The sequence below is a fragment of the Glossina fuscipes genome, unplaced genomic scaffold (genome assembly GCF_014805625.2).
Source record: "Glossina fuscipes isolate IAEA_lab_2018 unplaced genomic scaffold, Yale_Gfus_2 28, whole genome shotgun sequence".
NCBI lineage: Eukaryota > Metazoa > Arthropoda > Insecta > Diptera > Glossinidae > Glossina > Glossina fuscipes.
Genome location: NW_023998423.1, coordinates 7,897,940 through 7,919,401, shown reverse-complemented (window position 1 = coordinate 7,919,401; position 21,462 = coordinate 7,897,940). Strand labels below are relative to the sequence as shown.

The window sequence follows — 21,462 nt, the reverse complement described above, 5'->3', positions numbered from 1 at the left end:
TTTATATTTGATTTCAGCGGTAGGTTTGCTGCCCCGCGGTGTTTCTAAATAAATATATAAAATATTGTTTAAAAAAACATAATCTCAATGGCGCGATGACGTATAGCTTTTCATTAGGGCGGTATTCAATTGTATATGTATTCATATCGACTGCTTCAACCTGCTTTGTTTTAAATTATTTCTTAAGAAGTAAACTGTGCATAGTTATAGAAATAACATTTGAGATTTGGAGAAGTAAGAGTCAAATTGTTTAAGCAAATCGATCCCCTTACGAGATTTATAAATTGTATTCATTTGGTCAATTTCGATCCATTAACGAGATTCATAAATTATACTCATTTGATCAATTGCGAATGTTTGATTTCATTTGTTTATCATCTCTCACTTAGAAGGCGTAATGTGAAAGCTCTTTAGTTCGCATTATGCATGACTTTCGTCATTCGATATTTAATTTGAAAAAATAAGGGGAAAATAAGGGGGAAATTTAATGCTTGTTTGTTTACAAACAAACAAAATGACAGAACTAAGAATAAAAGCATATAAACTCAAAAAAAACAAATTTCGTATTCTTGGTGGTAAGCAACTCCTTGTGTACGTTGTCGTTTAATAAACAATGATTGAAATATGCCTAATATTTATTAAAGTGTTTGGGTGCATCCAGGAAACTCACACTTATTTCCATAAGTTCACATAAAATGAACAACGTCTCATAAACCGAAAAGGCAAGCATAGCCTGCATGCGATCTACATAGACACATGATTTTGCGTGTACATATATAAATATTTTATTCATAATATTTGCGCCCACGACATGAATATTATAGCAGTAAACTTTAGATTTACTGGCTTAAACTACGACTTGCATTTGTTGAGGCATTCTAGTGGGCGATCTTGCCTGCAAGACCATTGCACTGGACATCACAGTAATGGTTGACCATTAATTATAATGTCAGTGACCCCAACTGATCCCATCAAACAGAAGTACAATGATGACATTGCAAAGCTTCGTCTGCCATTGTATACACTTTTATATATTTTTCTCTTTTTTTTTTTCTTTTTTTTACGTTAGTATGATTTTGTTATTAATTCTATCGTTGTAAGTAAACAAATGTCAAGATTGTTTTTCGAAACAAATTTCGAATGACGAAAGCCATACATAACTCTCACACAACTGTTTCTCAATGTACGCCTTTTGAACGAGAACTATTTAATTAAAAGATACATAATTAGGGCCCTTAACTAGCCGTTTGTAAGTAAACGATTTTATTCGGAATTTATTTTGTTTTCCATTTATTGCTGTTTTCGTAATAAACGCATATCTAAACAACCAATATTAACGCTAGCCTTGAGCTGTTCAACTTTTACAAGATTTGATAAATATATGGGAGCGTTTGTCACAACTTTTGTGGGCATACATAAAGCAAAAAACTTGATACTCAGAAATGAAACCTAGTTATCGCCATATATAATTGGTATCCTTATCACGAGCATAAATATCCATTCGTTCCACATTCCGTTATTAATGAAGCCATGTTATCAGAAATGAAACCTAGCTACCGCCATATATAATTGGTACCCTTATCAGGAGCATGAATATCCATTCGTTCCACATTCCGTTATTAATGAAGCCATGTTATGTGTATATTAAATACCCTTAACTTTAGGTCTACATTGCATATCCGTATTGTATATGAAAAGCAAGACATCGGAGAAATATACAAAAAATACAAAAGAGGAAAGGGTTCGATTATAATGAAATCAAAAATAAAATATTAATCTATAGCCTTACTAAAATCCTGAATATGTATATATTTCGCGTACATGCTGTGATTTTATGTGTTCACTATTTCCTATTATCCATCGACAGTGGAAGAAGAAGAGTCTTGTGTCCTAAGTAAGTAATTATAACTTGTGATATAAATTGAATTTGAAAATTTTTGAAATTTTTTTAATCTTTGCTTTGAAAATATCGTTCGTAATATCAGTGAAAACTGAGTGAGCGAAATGCAAACAACAATGAACGCGTGGAGATTGCAGTTCCCTCCTAAAGTTCATAATTCAAATTACGACGAAAGGCTTTCAATTTGATAAAAGAAAAAAATATCTCTTTTTTTTTTTCTTAATATTTACGCTGTGGAATTTTGCCTTCTAAATCTACAGCTATGTGTACAGTCCCGCGACGAAAAGGAAGAACGAAGAAAAACAGAGATCCCGCTAACATTAACGTAGCTTAGCAGCTATAATAAAAATGCGAAATTATATCTATGTAGGCAATAAAAAAGAAAAAAATCATTGATGTGGTGGCAATAACCATAGGAGCTAATATAGAGAAGATAGGAGGGCGCGGACAAGAACAACCCGACCTTTTCCAAGCTTGTCATGATGTTGTGTGATCTTGGCAAATTTTTCTTTATCACTTTATTAAATTTGCAAATGTGTTTCGGGGATCGTATAAAACCTGTACATCTTTGAGTTGTGTATGTCATCGGTCTGCACACTAAAAACAGCATCGGGAGAAAGACATCTTTTCGTAAATTTTCCCTTCTAATTATTGTTTGGTTATGATAGAAATTCTTATCATAAACTTTTCTTATAGCCCCTTTTAGGTTATAATAGAAGATGGCCCTACAAGTACCGATAAATAAATGTTTTCCAATGTTTCTTTACTAAACCTCTGCGTATCTGCCAAATTGGTCTAGGATTTTGCCTGCTATTTGAATAGAAATGAAAAGCCAGCCATTAACAATGCTCGATTTTTAATTATTACAATTACCTACGAAAAATTATCAGATAGTATTTTACATATTGCTTCATCTTGCAGCTAAATATCGTTAAAGATAGGCGTTAAAAGATTGGAATCAAGCTGAATGCAAATTTATTCCTAGTTGTTTGTTGCATTTGTCATACACGTTTTGATGGGATCTGCAATAAGTTCAGCTATCCGGAGTGTTGCATCCACAGTTGGAAGGTTTTTTTCTGGTTCAAAACGCAATTCTTCTTATAATTACGGAAATAATGCTTCTACCTCAAGTCGCTCCGTACCGTATTCGTCGGGATACATACGTACGGTTTCTCCTGTATATCCTCCTGATAATTCCAGGGACAAGAAAATCATAAGGTACACAAGTTCACTGTAATTTTTTATATTCATTTCTAATTTCTTGTGAATCATTACAGAAAATTTACAGTACTCTATCCGCTGTCATTTTACCCGCCAAGCACAGCCATGAAATCATCACTAGATCAAAATTTTTCAGTGACATCATTGAAGACAAGCAGCCCTGTTATGAGGTAGGTTCTCACCCGCTAAGGAAATTTTTTTGCAAATTTTGTAATCCTTGTTTATGTGCATGCGCAAAAAATTCGTGGGTCGGTGTCGAGCATCGCCTCTTAATTACGACACTTTGAAGTTTGCATATTTATCTGGTATTTTAAGACTTATTGAGAAAAAAGACTGAAACACTTTAGTTATTCATAAGGCAAAGTAAAATATTAACAAGAAAAATATTATCAACAAAAGTGACCGAAACATGAACGTAGCCACTAAATATTGCGGCGAATGTCAGACGTTATAATTAAATAATAAATTGATCCGTTTTGAGACGATGATGATGAACTAGTTTAATAAAGTTTCATTATTCGTTGTACCTTACTTATTTAGCGCCTACTTGGAGGACTACTATTTGCATTCTGAGAATATACACATAATATTTCGTTATTTATTGGAAATAGAGGATTTGACTGTCATGTCGCAATATCCTGCGTTGCAACAAAAAGATGTCATCATACATAGTACCGGGGATAAGGAGAATAGAGAATTTATGGTTAAGGTTGGTTTCAAAATTTTCAAATACATTCATATTCTCAAGATTCTTTGCAATTAGCTCAACAATACTGACAACGATATTAATGAGATTGTGGATCCTTTCATGGATGAGGTGGTTGTTGTTCCTAAATACAGTGCTGTTTCTACGGGAAAGATTGATGTACTTCTGCCTCATCTCCATGAACAGCTCCGTGGAAATGAAAACTTATTTAGGCGCAGCGGCGTAATTACAAGTATTTCCAAAGATGTCTTACGATTTCGATTTAATTTCGATCAGAATTCAAAGCTTTTAAGGGTGAATGATAATGAAAAATACAACTTGATTATCCGACCAATGCGCATGCCTTTAAGATATCAGTATCGTGCGTTGGAGTTATTAACAGGAGACAGAGCGATACGCCAGTATTTATTTCCTGTTGAGAAGAGTAAAAATTTGTTAGAAAATCCAACGAGAAATAGAAACGAAAGAACGCAGTAAGTTACCCTCGTTCGAAAAATATTTATTCTTACATCATAGAGATTTAATATATGTATAACTTTTTGTAAGTTTATTTATACAAATATCGTAGCATTGCATGCTCTTTGCATATAGCTAACATCGAATAAGAAAATCATAATGTTTTTGATAGTGTTTTGCCTGAGAATCACAAACTTTATTACAAAATTTTGATGCCCATCTTGTTAGTTTAAAAAGTCCACAAAATTGGTACAAAAAGCTGATTATCTTCTTGCCGTTAGATGACGACTGTAAACCTTCTTCAGAGCTAAATATCGTATATTCATATTCCGTATTAATGTGATTCTCTATTCTAAGCACAAATCAAATATGATATCTATGATCCGTCGACAGATAAAATGTACGATATTTTCATTATCAAGAGATGCATGCAACATGAGAGAAACTTGAGATAGGTCAACCAATCGATTTAAAAGAATTTTCTATATCAATTTACACATGTTATGTATTCCTGTATTTGAACTGTAATCTGCCAAACAGTGTTTTACGATAAACAAGTTTCATATGGCAAAACAGTCTGTTTTCTAATATTTTGCAGCCAAAGTGAATCCACGCTAAGGGTTTATTTATTTTTTAAATCCTACCCTTTGTAAGGTTTCGCAAGAAAAGCAGCCCATTGTGGCAATGGAGGCAATAAAATCTAGTAGACTAACCACGCGTTTTTCGCGTCTTTGGCGATTCGAGCACATAAGATTTTCCATAAAAATGATGCCTTAATATGGAAAGAAAGCATGGCATTTTGGTATTTTGTCACGAAAATCTATGAATAATTGTATTAAGCGTAGTGCTTTGAAATATTCAATAATAGCCCTACCCCGACTATAATGGTTTTATTAATTTTTAGTTTGTCATTGTTTAATCGGAGCATATTTGAAAATCCAGAGCAATTGCAAGCAGTTAATCGCATAGTAAACTATGAAAATCTCTTTGCGCCTTACATAATATTTGGACCTCCTGGCACCGGTAAGACTACAACTGTAGTAGAGACTATTTTGCAGTTGTATGTTAGACGTCTCTCTACACGCATACTTGTAACATCTTCATCAAATTCTGCTTGCGACACCATTGCATCAGGAATATGCAAAAATATTAACCGCAATATTCTCTACCGAAACCAATCGAATCTTCTACTAAGGCTCTTCTCAGGCAGTGCACTTGCAAATGGCGTTAATGCGATTGATCCCGAAGTATTAAAGCGTTCCAATTGTAAAGGTGGCTCCCACTACTATCCTGCAATTGAAGACATACGAATGTACAGTATAATTGTAACTACACTGTGCTTAGTGGGTAAATTGGTTAGTGGTGGAATTGGTGCGGGAGGATTTTTTACCCATATTTTTATCGATGAAGCTGGGGCTTGTTCGGAACCGGAAGCGTTGGTGGGCATAATGGACGTTAAGTCACCGAAATGTGAAATAATACTCTCGGGCGATCACAAGCAATTAGGGCCTGTTTTTAAATCTGAACGTGCTGCGGAGCTTGGCTTGAGTAAATCCCTGATGGAACGGTTGCTGGAAAGGAAGTGCTACTCGTTAGATGAATGGGGAAATTATGATCGTACCCTTCAGTTTCGTTTAAATCAAAATTATCGTTGTCACCCAAAGATATTGGGATTATTCAATCACTTGTACTACGATAACAAACTACAAGCCAAAGCTAAGCCATGTAAGCGTTAGATTCCACTTAGACATGATTTTCATTCATGCTTAATTTTTTTTCTCAGCCGATGTGAACGTAGCAGCTAAGTGGGATAAATTGCCGAATGCAAATTTTCCTATCATTTTCCAAGCAGTTTTTGGACGTACCGAAAAAGACAAGCGCTCCGGAAGTTGTTTCAATAATCGCGAATTACAAGTGTCAATGGAGTTATTGGAAAGTCTCCTCATCACCGGCATTGATGGGCGCCAAGTGGAGCAAACAGATATCGCAATTATATCACCCTATAAACAGCAATGTGAACGCATCAAGAAACAATTGCGAGAAAAGCAATGGACGGACGTGGAAATCGGTACTGTGAATTCATTTCAAGGACGCGAAAAGCATATAGTTATTATTTCTCTGGTAAGATCGTTCACCAGCTTGGGATTTGTGGACGAACCAAAAGTGAGTGAAATTATTCATTAATTTGTAGAAAACATTTCTCAATAACTTTCGCGCAGCGTCTTAACGTCATGCTATCACGAGCCAAATCATTGCTTATTATCATTGGTAATCCTGGGACTTTGCGTCGTTCAGCAGACCTTAAATACATACTCGACGAATGCTCAAATAATGGCACATTTGTGAATAATGAAAAGAAAGAAACGCCAAAGCATATCAAACAACGGCAGCGACGAAACTACCAAAACAAAAACAATTTGCGAGGAAATATTTCTTAAGTTGTAAAAAATTTGTTTTTGTTCATTAAATTTATGTTTTTTGCGTATTGTTTGATTGTCTTGCATAAAACGAACTTGACTTACATTTGATATCATTTTAGACGCTTACACAAAGCAAGAAAATTGAGGAACCAGTGGTAGACAGATAAGTAAAATTACTTTACATTTAATTCTCTACTCAACAATTCAATTTTGATACGCTATAATATTCGCTAGGCGTGGTACACAAATGGTACAGCATCGCCCATAGAATATGCTTTCAATTATTTGTGAATTTATTTGCTATAGTTTGAGTAATGAGCGAAAAACTTTCTTTTGAAAAACAAAGGTGTTCTCAGTTTACGTGTTGCAGCAGGCATGTCCTTCGACTGATTTGCCCCAATTTCAATATCAACCTTTGTGCACGAGCTTGCAATGTTTTTGCCGAATTAGAAGTCAATGGGTTCATTTTTTCCAGAAGATAGTTTACAACACACATTGCCCAGACGGACGGAAGGACATACTTAAATACTTAAATGGCCGCTGCAAACAAAATGAATCCTTCGGTGATGAGTATAAAAAAAATAAAAATACATTTAATCTATTGTAATGAAATTACGGAGGGAATTTTAAAATGATTGACTTTTATATGATTGATTGACTTCTCTATGAGTGAAAAAGTCCATTTTCGACGAAAATAAGACCATTTTTTATTACTAACAGGAAAACGCAGCTGTTTATTAAACAGCCTGCACCATTTTGCTTAATACAGTTACAGTTAGTGTAACGGCTTTCCAAACAAAGTGTTATATGAGAAATGTGGAAAGAGTGGAAATGTGTTCCGAGCCGAAGTATTTTCAATAGCGTTGGTTCTCGTGTCGGTGTTCAAATTTTCTCTAAATATTTCCATGATTGCAACCGGTAGGCGGAATGCTAGAAAGGAAAGCAATCAGACGGACAGACATGCCTAGATCGATTCAGAAAGTGATTATGAATTGAACGGTATACCAACATGCGGGATCTATGTTAGTATTGTGGGGGTATGGAAAACGCAATTCCATCACTATTTGTGGGCCCTCATTGTCATTGTCAAACTTGCCCAAAATATGGCTTTATCAATTTGGATATAATATCCAAAGTTGCGTATAACATGGGCCGGATTAAATTCGATAGATTTATTGACGCACTTAGACTAAACATAAATACCGACAATAGGGATGTGTTTTTTTTTTTATATTCCGCCATCTAATCGAACTATCCCGAGAGAGGCAGTGCAGATGAAAGCATAGATCAGGAAAACATCGATATAAGTAGCTCAGGATTCGTGGAGACGTGGCCAAAAAGGAAATTACACTCTCGACGGACAAGTAACTTTCTCAATTTGAAGCGAAATAGTTTTACATCTTCATAAGCTACTCCTCGATCATCGGAAAGTGGAAAAAGTTTTAATACTAATTTTTCATGTTTCAAGTTCAGTTCGAATTCGAGCAAAAGGTCCTTTAAATCAGTTATCGTAAAATAAAATTTCAAGGGTAGGATCAACTCTTCTTTCTCTTATTCTAAAAGAAAGTGACTCTATACGACAAAAGGAGAAAAAGTGATTTAAAGCTTATAGATATTCTATCAATATCAGGAGAGACCATCGATTACCTTGTAAAGATTATTTAGAACTCATAGAAGAAATGGTTGAGTGACAAGATAATAAGCTACATTTTAAGTTGTCTCTTGGCAAAAAGTGAAAAAATCGGGTATATCACTGCTAGTGTTGCTCACAATTATATACTGAAGGAAAAATAGTACATAGGTCTGAAATATTTTGGGGGAAATTGCTATTTAAAATAAAGGCTAAAGCGCCTAATCCAATACCTCAAGGAAAATGCACAAAAGTATAATATAAAAAAAACAATTTATATCGACGGACATTTAGAAATAAAACTTCTTAAGCAAGTGCATGTACAAACGCTCTAGCCGTACGGTTTTATTCAAAACATTCTATGAATGCAAACAATGTCCCTAATGTGTAGTTTTAGATATACGTCATGTCCAACAAAAACTTTATGTTTATAAGATGGAACATTTCATTAGCAACATTTGGCAGGAACACTATGTGTATAAGATAGCACATATCGCTAGCAACATTTGCACAATAAAATTATTAAGCATTATTAGTATTATTACGCATGAGTTGAAAGTCGAGACCTTGCCATTCAGGCGGATAACTTGTAAAATTAAATAAGTTTAGTTGGCGTATTTTCCAAAACACTATATATACATCTGGAGGAGATGATAGAAGAGCAAAAGCGATCAACTCAAGGAAGAAGAATCGGAAACAATTAGGAGACCATTAAAAAGAATAACAATTTCTTTTATATATATATATATATATATATTTTTATACATTTATTAACAAAAAATATTGTAAAATCAAAGAAATTCAGAAATTTTATATGAAAACATACATTTATAAAAAAATGAATCGCAAACACATTTTTAACATACTCATAGCTATCAGTGGCGTCCGCGGATATATTATGCTATTATGTTCAAAAAATGGGGGAACCTTTTCAAAAAAGCGTACGATCGTCTCTGTTTAACACTTGAACCGTTACGACGTAGCATATAATGTTTAACGATCCCCTTGACATGGGTGTCAAACAAAGAGGCTTGGAAGCAAACTATAGTACAAAACAAATTAGACAAAACAATTAGATATAGGCGCGTAACGTTAGAATTTTTAACTGATTTTTTAGTTTTCTATGCTTGATCGTTTACTTTTGATATTTTAATTTGAACATTTTGTTATGTAGGAACTTGCCTTATTTTTGGACAATTATTATTATTTGTCTATATATCTGTTAACTTATTGCCAATTATCACTTACCTTAGCAGAGTCTCGGACCTACCTTTTAACAAAGATAAAAATATGCGATGGCCCAACTTTATGCCAGTTAATCTTTGCTATTTTGTGGCGAAGACGTAAGTGTTTTTTTAATATGATTTGCTCTGACTATGACATTTTAATCTGTATCAATATAATTTTGACATGCGATGAAATAAAGAGAAATCATTGCCAAAAAAAGTTTTCTTCTATGTTTTCTAAAGTTGATCAATTATTTCTTACAAGTTCGTGAAAGCGGTAAAAATCGAAAGAGCTGATTGGTTCGATATATATCGCATCAAATTATATAGGACACTAAAAAATTCATATTGCTTTAGTGATAAAATAGGTAGCCGCTCACGGCTCTTCGTTATATGTTCTCGTTATTTAGCTGATCATATGAAAATAAAACAGTCATTATTGAAGACGGCTTAAATTCTTAGCCCGCATAAAGATATGATAACAGAACAAATTAAATGCTAAATCGTTTAAAGGAAATTATATATATATATAAGATACGCGGCCTCATTATTTAATGAATAAACTTATATAAAACGCAAATTTGCCGATTTTTAACTTTTAATCTAAGACGAATAAAGAGAACTGAATTGAGACAAGTCCAATTCTTCTAGAGAGATTTTCGGGGATGTAATTACTACTACTACATCATGCATGTCATGTACATCGTCAAGGATATCCGTCATATACTTTATGGATTCGTAAGTATACTTTATGGGCCCGTGAAGAGAATATCGAAAGTTTTACTATATTTATTATATATTACGGCTTCTCTTTAAGAAACTCTATGTTCGTTCTTTGTATTTCTTTCGAAGCTTGAGCTATGGAAAAATGTTCCTAGCGCGGAGAAAACTTAACGGTTAAGTTCAAGAAGGCAACTCAGCGCGAGTCGAGTGCAAAATAAATGATCAATGGGGAATTGAAAAGATGAAAGCGATCTTACTGAAAAACTGAAGAGTACTCCTTCAAGAAAAGCGGATGTGAGTGTTTTATTCAGCATTAAAAATTTTTGTGAAAAAACGTATAATATTTGTGTTACAAATTTTTCATATTTTAATTAAAATTACTTTTAATTTACAAGAAAAAATGTGTTCCGAAAAACTATGTAAATTTTTGAATTTTAATGTAATTATTGGATTTATTTTCATTAGCGTGACTTGTACTGATGTCAACAGGTGTGTGGGTATATATTATTCGAATAATCTCGAAAATAGGTGAATTTTTTTTGAGTCTTTTTTATACACTCAAGGACTGTATGAATTGCGAAAATCGGATGGGCGACAGTTGGCTGCTGGCTTGAATCTTGTAAGGAGATGTATGGGCAATTTGTTCTTAAACAGATCATTAACAAGCAATGTTAGTGCAATAAGGTTTTGATCTTTGATTTTTTTTTTTAAATTTAGTAAATATGTATGTATACGTATGTGTTTATTAGATATAAAGCGATTGGAAATTCATTCATTCATTCATAAAATAAATATTAAAATTAAATAGTTGAAGAAAACTAAAGTCAACTCAACGAACTCTTAAATATTATTAATTTTTATAAATCATTTAATTATTTTATCACTCAGGTCCACATTGAGCGTTACAGGAAAAGTCTATTTACAATCAACATAAAAGAAAACAGAAAGAGTCATGCTTACCACGAACAAAAGGTAACTTAAAGACGATCGCAGGCATATGGCATGGAAAACAGTAATCGTAACATGAATTATTTTTTGAATTTTTTTATTATTTTTACGTTAATATATATTATCGTTTAGGTTTATGTGATATTTTCTTGTTATACTAAAAAAAAGGAACAAAATATCTTGTTTTAATCAATAATTATTAGAATCGTGATTATTGTTGGTACGATATGATTCGATAAAAATGAATAAGTTTAAATGTGAGTCAAAGAAGTGTATACATGTTTGTTCATATTAAAGTGCTTGGTGGTTGGTCTTTTATTTTAAACTTCGGTTTGTGGTCTCTTCTCAATCCAAGCTTTAATTGGATCCATTGCGTTAACGGTATCTACGACACCACGTAATGCCGGATAGGCTTCCAATAGATCGCGTTTCACCATATAATTCATATAGTCCAAAATGCCGGCGAAGTAGACATCAGCCCATGTTAACTGTTTATATATATATATATATATATATATATATATATATATAGCCAAAAAGGGATTTTATTAAATTTTCTTTTACGTTTATTTTATAATAAAAGTTTGAAGAACATACTTTGCCCAATGCCAAATGGCCTTCGTTATCTTTTACTGTTTGCTCCAGCTTCTCCAAATAGAATGGAATGACTTCATTGTTAAGGGTGACCAGTTTTTTTTCCTTGATTTCATCTTCAGGTTCGTAGGAGACGACTGCAATTTCTATATATTAAAAAATGCAAAGATTAATCAAACAACATGTAAACATGCAACATCACACATTGTTCGCTACTTAGACGAAAATCATTAATGGTATCAACAACAATATCGACTTGTAGATCCTCCCATGGAGTTGCGCCACCTAAGCCAACCACCTTAGCCAGAAAACGGGCCATCGATATACTTTGATGAACACGTTTGCCGTCAACCTCCAAGACAGGCATCTGTCCCATAGGCATGGCTATAAAAATTCACAATCACAAAACTTACAATCGAATCGATTTTGTTTAAATTTTAATTACTTGGCTTTAAAGCGGGCCATTCATCGCGCGTTACACGCACATCCTCGTACTCAATGCCACCGTATGCGAATAGATAACGCAACGGCTCAGCCAATGCTTTCACATTGAAATAGAACAATGTATAGGTGTGCTTAACGGGTTCAGTTGGTTCAGCTGGGGGTGCACCCGCTTCACCGCCTTCGGCTGGTGCTCCCTCTGCAGCTGGCGGTGCTTTCGCTTCATCGGCCATCTTTTTTTAAAAATTTCCTATAACAATCAAAATTTTTGCAACACACACAACGGAATTAGTAAATTCGAACTAATTGCTCGCTTATGTTCTTTAGTAAAAATCGAATATATCATAAATTTTCTTGAAAATATTTAGCATACGCAATGTAAGAAAAAAGATTCAAAACGTGATAGTTTTAATAAAAATTTGACAGAATACTTTTCGATAAATGTCTGCTTAAGCCCACTATCGAAATATGAAGTGAACTAGCTTTTCAGTCAACTTGTAGCGTTATTAAGAACCTACACATTCAAAGTTGGTTGACTAGCAACAGTTTTGATCTACTTAAGTGTTTTATTGGAAGGATACATTGCCTTTCGTTATTAAGGTTTTGAAAAAAGAAGCACAAAAAATACTGAATCGATATAGCGATTACTCCAACTAATCATAGATACGGCCAATATGACAAAACTCAAACAGAAAACTGCAACTTTGCATATATCTTGTCAACTTGACTGCACAAATCAATTTCGTAACCAGATGCAAATAATCTATGATTAGTGAAAATATAAAAACATTGCTTACTCGTAGCTGAAATGTCACTGTCAAGTTCGTTATTACATTGATATTAAAATAATCGGGAAAATTCATTACCAAAATCAGTCCGATAGGTTAGTTTTCGGACACGCTCCCGAACAATAAAAAAATTTACTGGGATTTTTGTATATTTACACAAGAGAATATAGTAGGATAGTAGCATTGCTTTCTTACTTTTGAACGCCTTCAAAGCGAAGCTTCATAAGCTGGGAATATATGTAAAAAACAATTATCATCTTATCTTCGGTCGGCATCCGAATATTGATTAATATATAACAGTGTGTCGATGCTATGAAAGGCTACACCTTCTGACTTTGTAATTAGTGCTTACAGTATATATATATATATATATATGTTTGTAGGAATTAATACTCAATCGAATAGTATTTAAAGGATCCTTGCTTCCTAGCGTATCATATTAATTTTGCAATAAACCCTTTGACGAACTGATTAACCCGTTCAATATTAACTACGAGATATGTCGCACTTTTTGTGCTACAAGCTTAGACACCTTGTAAGCTGCATGTGGCAACAAAATTTTTATTTCTTGATGTCAACTACGAGTAAGCTCGTAGTGTTTTTTTCGTTTTCAAATTGCTGTGCATGCCATTTCAATACTAAATCCGCAGCCGCATTAAATGGATCGAATTTTCGCCTACGAATCACTAATTTTGATTGAGTCATTTTTTGACAGACTGACAGCGATAACAAGTGAATAGCGTACGACAATAAAATCCGGGAAAGATTGCGCTTTAAGTGAAACGTTATGTGCAGTAATGTTCTGTGTCCGGTGGTGCTAGAAGGAAATCGTACGTCGTGAGACGATTCAACTCCATGCTGCGAATAGCTAATGCCGTTGAAGAGCTTAGTGAACTGACCAATAGGAAAAGAGTCATCTTTTATCATGACACTGTCACACAACAAATATCTTTAATGATTCAATAAATGTTAAGAGGGATTAGGTGTGAAAATTGGATGCGTCCACTGTACAGCCCGCATTACCGTTTACTTCAATCCGCTGAACTCCTCAAAACGATACCAGTGAACGCTTCTTGATTCGGTTTTTAGCTGAGAAATTACAAAACTTCAACATTGATGATAGAATCATCTCATCGGAGAAATAGGAGAAAATTATCGATTAAAACGGCGTAAATTTACTTCAGTAATAAAGTTTATTTAGGATGTAAGAAAGACGCAGTTGAATTTTTATTAAAATCGTCGCGAACACCTTTCTTGATCTGATTGAAAAAGACTATTTCCGGAAGAAATAACGTAAGCGTTGACTCCGGTAAATAATAAGCTTTGGATGAATAAGAAAAAAAGGATATATAGGTCAAGGACTTTATATTTATGAAAAGATAACATGGTCTTCTCAGGCTTCAATTGTTGATTAGACATGAATTTCAATTACGAAATGCATTAGTAAGTAAAGTTCCACTCCAGTTCTATGGTTAAAATTTTGACAAATGGAAACGAAAAGAAGAAAATTGAATAAATAATATTCTAATAAGAAATTATTTTACAAGAATTGCACAAACACGTAACGCGTGTGTGTGCAATGTTCCATAAGAATTTTGAAAGCAAGCAAGCATTCAGCTTTTGAATTAGACGCAGCCAGGTTTTATTGGCAATGAAATAAATTTGTATCTATTATTAATTTTATTCAATTTTCTTTAATTTCTTTTTATGTTATTAAAAAAAAAACAAATCTAATTAGAAATGTTTAAAACAGATAACGGAAATACTTTGTTAACTCCTACTTATCATATTTTTGTAAAATGCTTTCTTAAAAGTCGTTTACATTTATTGATTACTGCACCCACGTATATATATACATATATATATATATATATATATATTGTTATAGTTACTATTTGCTTGCAAATGCATTCTTTTTCCCAAAGAGTTACCATATACGGGAGCAAAGACTAGAAGAAGAGAAATAAAAATCGAAGGGCGTTGGCATACACGTTCTGGCTTCAAATGCATTAATTGATCGGATGCTATGCAACAAAAGAAAGAAAGAAAGGAAACCTCACTTAATATATGCATGAGTTCAGTATAAGACAAAAACAACAATAACTAATACTAGCGTAGGATGCACATCAGCTGAATTGTGGCTAAATGAAAAAGAAAAATATATATATGAAGTATATATATATATATATATATATATATATATATATGTATATGAAGTAATGAGAAAAGTTTATTCGGTTTTCAACGAACATCGGATGCCACCATCTTTATGACGTGTCCGACGTTCGAGTTATGTAAAAATCGTGAAATGACGATATTTTCGAATAACCAAACAGCTATGCAGTTCTATATAGGCGTTTAGAAGATGAATGGGCGATGCGAAGACGCCTCATAGCCAAGATCATAGTAAAACTCATTAAGTTTATACCCACATCTCAAAAGAAGTTACGGCAAAGATGAACGGCACAAGTCTTTCTTTCTTTCTTATCTCAAAGCATGGTCCCTATATATGTGGTACTTGTTAGAATTGATATCTTTGACTTGCAGAACAAGCAGCAGTGGTAGGGAATATTTTACAAGGAGTTCAGTCGCTCCGTTGTGCAGCAGAAATTCAAAGCAATTTGTTCAATTTTCAATTAATAAATGCATCTGCGTCTAAACTGACCGCAGTCTGTTGCTAAATATCTTCGATCCAGGTAGAAATTTGCGAATTTAAAAAGGTCTTTGATCCGTCCGCGAATAAAATATTGTTGCTTGGCATAGCATCCAAAACAAATGTTGAAATTGCAGATGATCTATTATGACCATCTAATGACGTGATATATAAAAACTGCTTCGATCCATTATGGTCTGAATAGCAACTTGATGACGGTTAATTAAAATTTAACTAAAATTTTTTCTAAATCGAGCATAACTTTTTTACTTTTGTAATTTTCTTATGGCTTTCTTCTTGTCTTAAATATTGGTTTAAATTCTTAGAAGTACATTCCGTAAAGAAGAAGAGAACAGATAGCTTTTTTTTTGGGTTTAAGCGAATCGCTTAAATGTGGCGTCGCTTGCTTCTAACTGGAAAGGCTTTAAAACTTTAAAAGAGAAAAGCATTAGCGATGATCGCGGTGATGGTTGTTTATAGATAAACCAAAGTTACAAACCGAATGTAAAACTAAACATTCAACTCAATTTTGAAATTGTGAGAATAGAAGGGAACAAAATCTTAAGACCGGCCGGTTTTGTGAAGTAAATAAAAAAAAAAAAATAAAAAAATATACAAAAAAAAAAACTTGTTAAGCGTTGTGGAGAAACTGCATAAACGTAAAGAAATCGACCAAAAAAGGGTTCGTTTTTCAGTTATGCTGACTAAGCTTTGAATTCCTTTCGCTCAACATATTTCTTTTCTTTTACGTTTATCTTGCTCCGGATTATGAATCATTCCATATTATTACGGTTTTCATTTACTTTCTTTATCTTGTTGCATTTTTTTTTCTTTCTTTCTTTTTTTTTTTTTTTGTTTCTGTTGGATGAGTGCCCACTCAGTCAAATCGATTTAATCGATTGTTGTTCTTTTTTTATGTCTTTTATCTTTTATTTCAATTGAAGTTTCAAATTGCAAATTACATCCGTTTCTCTTGCACGTTTTGGACTTTTTTTTTTTTCTATTTTTTTTTTTTTTTGGTTTTTTGAATTTTTCTTTGCTTTCTTTATGTGTGAGAAAATTTAAATTTAGTTTTGTATCTCTTTCTGGCCTAAGTTCTTTATTTTTAATAAAATTCAATTAAAATTGTTTTTTATAAAGCAATTTATCGGTGATTGTTGCGTATTGTTGTTGAATTTATTTTATTTGTTGCTGTTGTTCTTGTTTTTTTTTTTTTTTTTTTTTTTTTTTTTTTTTTTAATTTTTTTAACATTTCAAATTCAGCAGGGTATTTTGAATACACACAGTTATGGCCGATCAGTAATATATATCGAGTGAAAAAAGTTGAAGTTCATACTGTTGGGTGCAAGAAACGTTTCATGGAACGAAACCCCAAAGCGAAAAAAAAAACAAACCCTAAGGCACTTTGGTTTAAGTTATGTGCATTCCGTACGATTTGCAAAACGTTGGTCATTTCTTGAGAAATTAAGTTCGTGTAGCATGCATCAATAAAAATTACATCCACCTTTCGCGTAAAAGGAGTTTTTAGAAAAACTAATGAAAGAATGAAGGACAAGGAATTATTTAGGGTGCACTCAACAGCGCTAGTCATTACTTTTAATGGCCCAAGATTGCTCAAAGCGTTGCTTCGGGCAAATAACCGAGTGACGTAAGCAATGATTGTAAATTAAATTAACGTCCTCAAGTGGTTTATGGAATCCCACGTTTCCACATACGTCGATAGGCTTACGATTTTTTTCTTTCTTTTTTTTTTAAAGATGTAGAGCATATTAAGGGACGTAGTTTGGATATTGAATTAAATTATGAAAGTTCAAGTTCAAGTTCAATTAGATATGAAACAAGAGTTTTATTACGATTTTACGAATCGTCTTTTACTTAATGAAGTCAAAAAAACTGACGTTTAAGAAGATTTCAAAACAACTGCGATTGGAATTCAAACAGCGGGGACATTGTCAGCACTGTAACCAGAAACGCTTTAAAGAGAGAGGCAGCGGGAAACTTTATCACTTTAAATACTTCTGGTTGAACTTTGCCTTTACCTAATCGATTTCTTCGCGGCATATACTGCGTTATTTTAAAGCCCAGAGTGGAGATATGCAATTCAATTCCAGCTGATGTCAAATTCTTCGCAAGCGTTATCTTACAGTTTTTGAAAGTAGAAAGAAATCTTTACTCATACCTTCAGTTCGGTTTGGTTCGCTAGTTGCGAACTGCTAGTCTTGGAACTTTTTTTCCAATTTTCTTATAATACTTTAGATTCTTCGTTTATCGGAACGTTTATTATGATCATAAATTTGTATTAATCTAAGTAATTGAACAAGAAAAAATTTGAATAATTCGTAATTGTCATTTACACATGTACTGTTCCCTAATTAAATATCTTTGAGGTTATCATGTCCGTAAATAACCTCAAAGACGGTAAAAGGAAAGGGAACTCTATCCTATGCTGGATGGAACTCATCAAAGCACAAATTACTTAGGCTTTCACCTAGTGTAGTAATAATAAATATTCTATCGCTCTTATAAATAATATATTTTACAACATTCCAGACCGCGTCTGTCCATCCGTCCACCTAAATATCTGTCTGTAAAGTAAACAAACGCAGTCTTTGGTACAAATATTTGTAAAAGACATTTAAAGGCAAAGTCAATAAATAGTTCCTATAACAAATAATCTTTATAACATTCTTGACGGCGTCTGTCCATCCTTCCCCCTAGATCTTCGCCTGTGAATTTTTTCATCCGATCAAGCAAATGGATATATTTGCGAAGCTGCGTATCGCTACAGTATTTATCAATAATATGGGAAATGAATGGTTCTTCAGGTCCAGGCTTTGGAAAACTTGTAAAAGATGTTTAATGGCAAAGTCAATAAACAGTTCCTATAACAAATAATCTTTATAACATTCCTAACCGCGTCTGTCCATCCTTCCACCTAGATATCCGTCTGCGAATTTGCCTATCCGAACAAATAAATGCAGATGTTTGCCCATCTCATACATCAATAATATAGAAAATGAGTTCTCGTACCGATCCAGTATTTAGTAGAAATATTTGTAAAACGTCTCTTTATTATAAGTTTTGAACTAATTAAAAATGGGTCAGATCCGAACGTAGTAAGATTCGCCATTTGAGCCAACTGTTGAGCAGTTCGTACGATACTAGACAGACAGCTGGTGATGTCTATGGTGTATGGGTTTATTTTGCACATCCATGAATATCCAATAAGTCAAACGGAGAGAAAGCAACAGTAAAAGCTTAGAGGGAACTGAAGATTTATGCGAATGTATTAAAGGTGCGAAGAAATGATAAAACTCGACTTTGTGAGTACTTGACACGTTACTTATTTATTAAATAGAATGCATTTTAAATCATTTAAGCTTTCCTTTATCTTTAGCATGTTTCTTTTTGGATCTCAAAGAAGCTTTCTTGTCTTCAAAGTTTCTTTATCAAGATTTCGCTGCTGTGTCAGAGTTAATCTTCGAATGCGAACCGAAAATAATTGTTTCTAAACAAAAATGAGGTCAGGGTGACTTGCATATAAATTTAGATTTTGTGAACTATTCGAAATGGATTTTAAATATCTGAAAGGTTTTTCACACCTCTTAATCTGACCACAATTATTTTTTTTTTTTTTTTTAGTTCTCTTAAGATATAAAGAATAATTTTTTGATCGTTATACGCAAAAAGAGAAGAACTTTTGGTTGAAGTATTCTAAAATTTTGTAACCAGATAATTGAGGTGAAAACCTCTATATGTGATTATCGCAAATCTATTTTTGTTCACGTGTATCTGCTTGCTAAAGACATTAATTGCGAAAAATCAAGAAAATTGGCACTCAATTCATTGAATATCAAAAAATTTAATTGTTTTTTTCTTTTCGCAAAAAAAAAAAAAACAACTTTCTTTGCGTGAAACCTTAACAAATCGGAATATTTAGATCAATTTTTTCAAGACTTTTGCATTAAATATACAGGTGTCCTTCAATTCTTTTAAACACTTTTGAAGTATAGATTACATCACTTGAAGCACTTTTTAAATTCATAAAAAAAAAAAAAAAATTAAAAAAAAATATATTTACATATATATAATATATATATAGGAAATCTTAATTCTCATTTATCTCGTCGGGATGCATTGTTATCACCTTTTCATAACTTTTCTTTTAGGTCTTACCTTTCAAATATTTCACGAAATTGCACAAAAAAAACAAAACTTTTTTTTTTTTTTTTAAACTTCACAAATTTCAAATAAAAAAAACGTTTTATAAAAACCGAATTTCCTTATATGCCCTAGAAGCCTGTTACACAGCTGAACCTTTAAGTGTAACTGAACAGACTACGATCCCTCAAATAGCAAGTTTAGGTTTATATACGAGCCAATTAAATATGTATGTATAAATTATACTCGAGCGTCTTGTTAAAGTTAATGTTTGGTGAATTTCTTCTATATGCACTCGCTCTCACTCTCATTTTCACTCTCTCGAATGCCTAGAATATTTTCAAAGCATAGCAGAGAGTATCATTAAGATGAAAGAGAGTAAGAAAGAGAAAAAAAAGTTTAACGTCTATGAAAGGGAAGTCAAATAAGATCATTGTGTCGTATATGAGAAACTTCAACGGTGTACTTTTTTTTGCAGCATAGAAGGTTTGTTTTTCATTCACAATCAAACTTATTCCTGTGCGATCTTTTTTTATGCGATTGCACGTTTCCATTGCGAAAACTATTTTTGATAACTAATTAAAAGGTTCTTTTTTGTGCGGTGAATAGGGGCTGCATAATCGCACAAAAAAGTTTCGTGTGTACTTTTTCTTCGAAGATTTCAATTAATTTTTTTAAATTATTTCTAATGTTATATCATGATTATTCATCGTTATAGTTGTTGTAAGCATGCATACAGTTGTAAAATGCACAAGAACCGAAAGGTTTTGATGAGTGCATTCAGCAAAATTTTTTATTCAAATCCTGGTTTGCAAGTAAAACGTTTTGTTTATAGCTGCCTTAGTAACAAAAAGGAAAAGAGTATCAGAAACGTACAATTGCACTACATTTTCCAACTCTGCTACATTATACACAACGTGAGAGTAATTAAAAAAAAATATAGAGAGAGAGAGAGAGAGAGAGGGAGAGATGGAAAGCGACATAGATGAATATAATCATAAGAATTTTAATATTTTTGAGAAATGCTACAGAAGAGTAAATTGCTTAAGCAAGCTTTATTTGTAATGCTGGCTTATAATACGAATGAGTACGATTTTTCAAAAAGAAAAATATTATGTTTTTTGCAAAATTAAAGAAAATATTTTAAAACAATAATAGATTTAAAATTTTAATGCATATGTAAAGTGGTGAACTTAAAACCTTTTCGCGTACACTAATTACTTAAAAAAAAGCATATAGCAAACTAATTGAGAATAAAGGTAATAAATCTATTTAATGAGTCCACTATGAGGTGGTGAACTTCTCACAAACGCTCTCCTAAACAGTTCGGTTTTTGAAATTGTTTGCTTTTGAAAAAAAAAGAAGAAGAAAATCGTAAAAAGCGTAGAAAATCTTTATTTTTTGTTAACAACTTTTCTTTAGTCTCTTCATTTCTTTGCCTAATGTACAATAGCTTCAAATAAGGAGTTCTTTCTATCGCGCAAATCGTAGGTAGGTTAGGTGATTTTGGTATTGTTTTAAAATTAAATTTTTCCATAAAAAGTTTTCTCTTAATTGAAATCATATCTATTGGTCGCTGCTATCTATGATTATTC

The 21,462-nt window shown here is 32.9% G+C and overlaps 2 protein-coding genes across 3 annotated transcripts; one reads left to right on the top strand and one right to left on the bottom strand.

Annotated features, from left to right (window-relative positions):
• The first annotated feature begins 1,651 nt into the window (after positions 1-1,651).
• LOC119636445 (putative helicase MOV-10) lies at positions 1,652-6,800 on the top strand. The gene is made up of 8 exons (XM_038031779.1): positions 1,652-1,894; positions 2,822-3,118; positions 3,178-3,291; positions 3,662-3,830; positions 3,885-4,300; positions 5,188-6,008; positions 6,067-6,446; positions 6,503-6,800. Exons 2-8 carry the CDS (start codon positions 2,916-2,918, stop codon positions 6,719-6,721), a joined length of 2,322 nt encoding a protein of 773 aa, XP_037887707.1. The 5' UTR covers positions 1,652-1,894; positions 2,822-2,915; the 3' UTR covers positions 6,722-6,800.
• A 4,156-nt stretch (positions 6,801-10,956) lies between these two features.
• LOC119636186 (glutathione S-transferase) lies at positions 10,957-20,064 on the bottom strand. 2 transcript variants are annotated; one of them, XM_038031399.1, is made up of 5 exons: positions 19,883-20,064; positions 12,270-12,515; positions 12,029-12,208; positions 11,828-11,961; positions 10,957-11,718 (listed from the first exon to the last, which is right to left on the bottom strand). In XM_038031399.1, exons 2-5 carry the CDS (start codon positions 12,496-12,498, stop codon positions 11,551-11,553), a joined length of 711 nt encoding a protein of 236 aa, XP_037887327.1. In that variant the 5' UTR covers positions 12,499-12,515; positions 19,883-20,064; the 3' UTR covers positions 10,957-11,550. The 2 variants fall into 2 exon arrangements, with proteins under 2 accessions (XP_037887327.1, XP_037887329.1); XM_038031401.1 differs by having other exon boundaries at positions 11,828-11,970; positions 12,041-12,208; positions 19,883-20,062.
• Between the last annotated feature and the right edge of the window lie 1,398 nt (positions 20,065-21,462).

Excerpts from the sequence above, each read along its gene's own strand:
- LOC119636445 (XM_038031779.1), top strand. The coding sequence starts at position 2,916 with ATGGGATCTGCAATAAGTTCAGCTATCCGGAGTGTTGCATCCACAGTT. Across the intron at positions 3,831-3,884 it reads ATAGAGAATTTATGGTTAAG|CTCAACAATACTGACAACGA; the intron begins GTTGGTTTCAAA and ends CTTTGCAATTAG. Across the intron at positions 4,301-5,187 it reads AATAGAAACGAAAGAACGCA|TTTGTCATTGTTTAATCGGA; the intron begins GTAAGTTACCCT and ends ATTAATTTTTAG.
- LOC119636186 (XM_038031399.1), bottom strand. The coding sequence starts at position 12,498 with ATGGCCGATGAAGCGAAAGCACCGCCAGCTGCAGAGGGAGCACCAGCC. Across the intron at positions 12,209-12,269 it reads ATGGCCCGCTTTAAAGCCAA|CCATGCCTATGGGACAGATG; the intron begins GTAATTAAAATT and ends GAATTTTTATAG. Across the intron at positions 11,962-12,028 it reads TCGTCTAAGTAGCGAACAAT|TCGTCTCCTACGAACCTGAA; the intron begins GTGTGATGTTGC and ends TAGAAATTGCAG.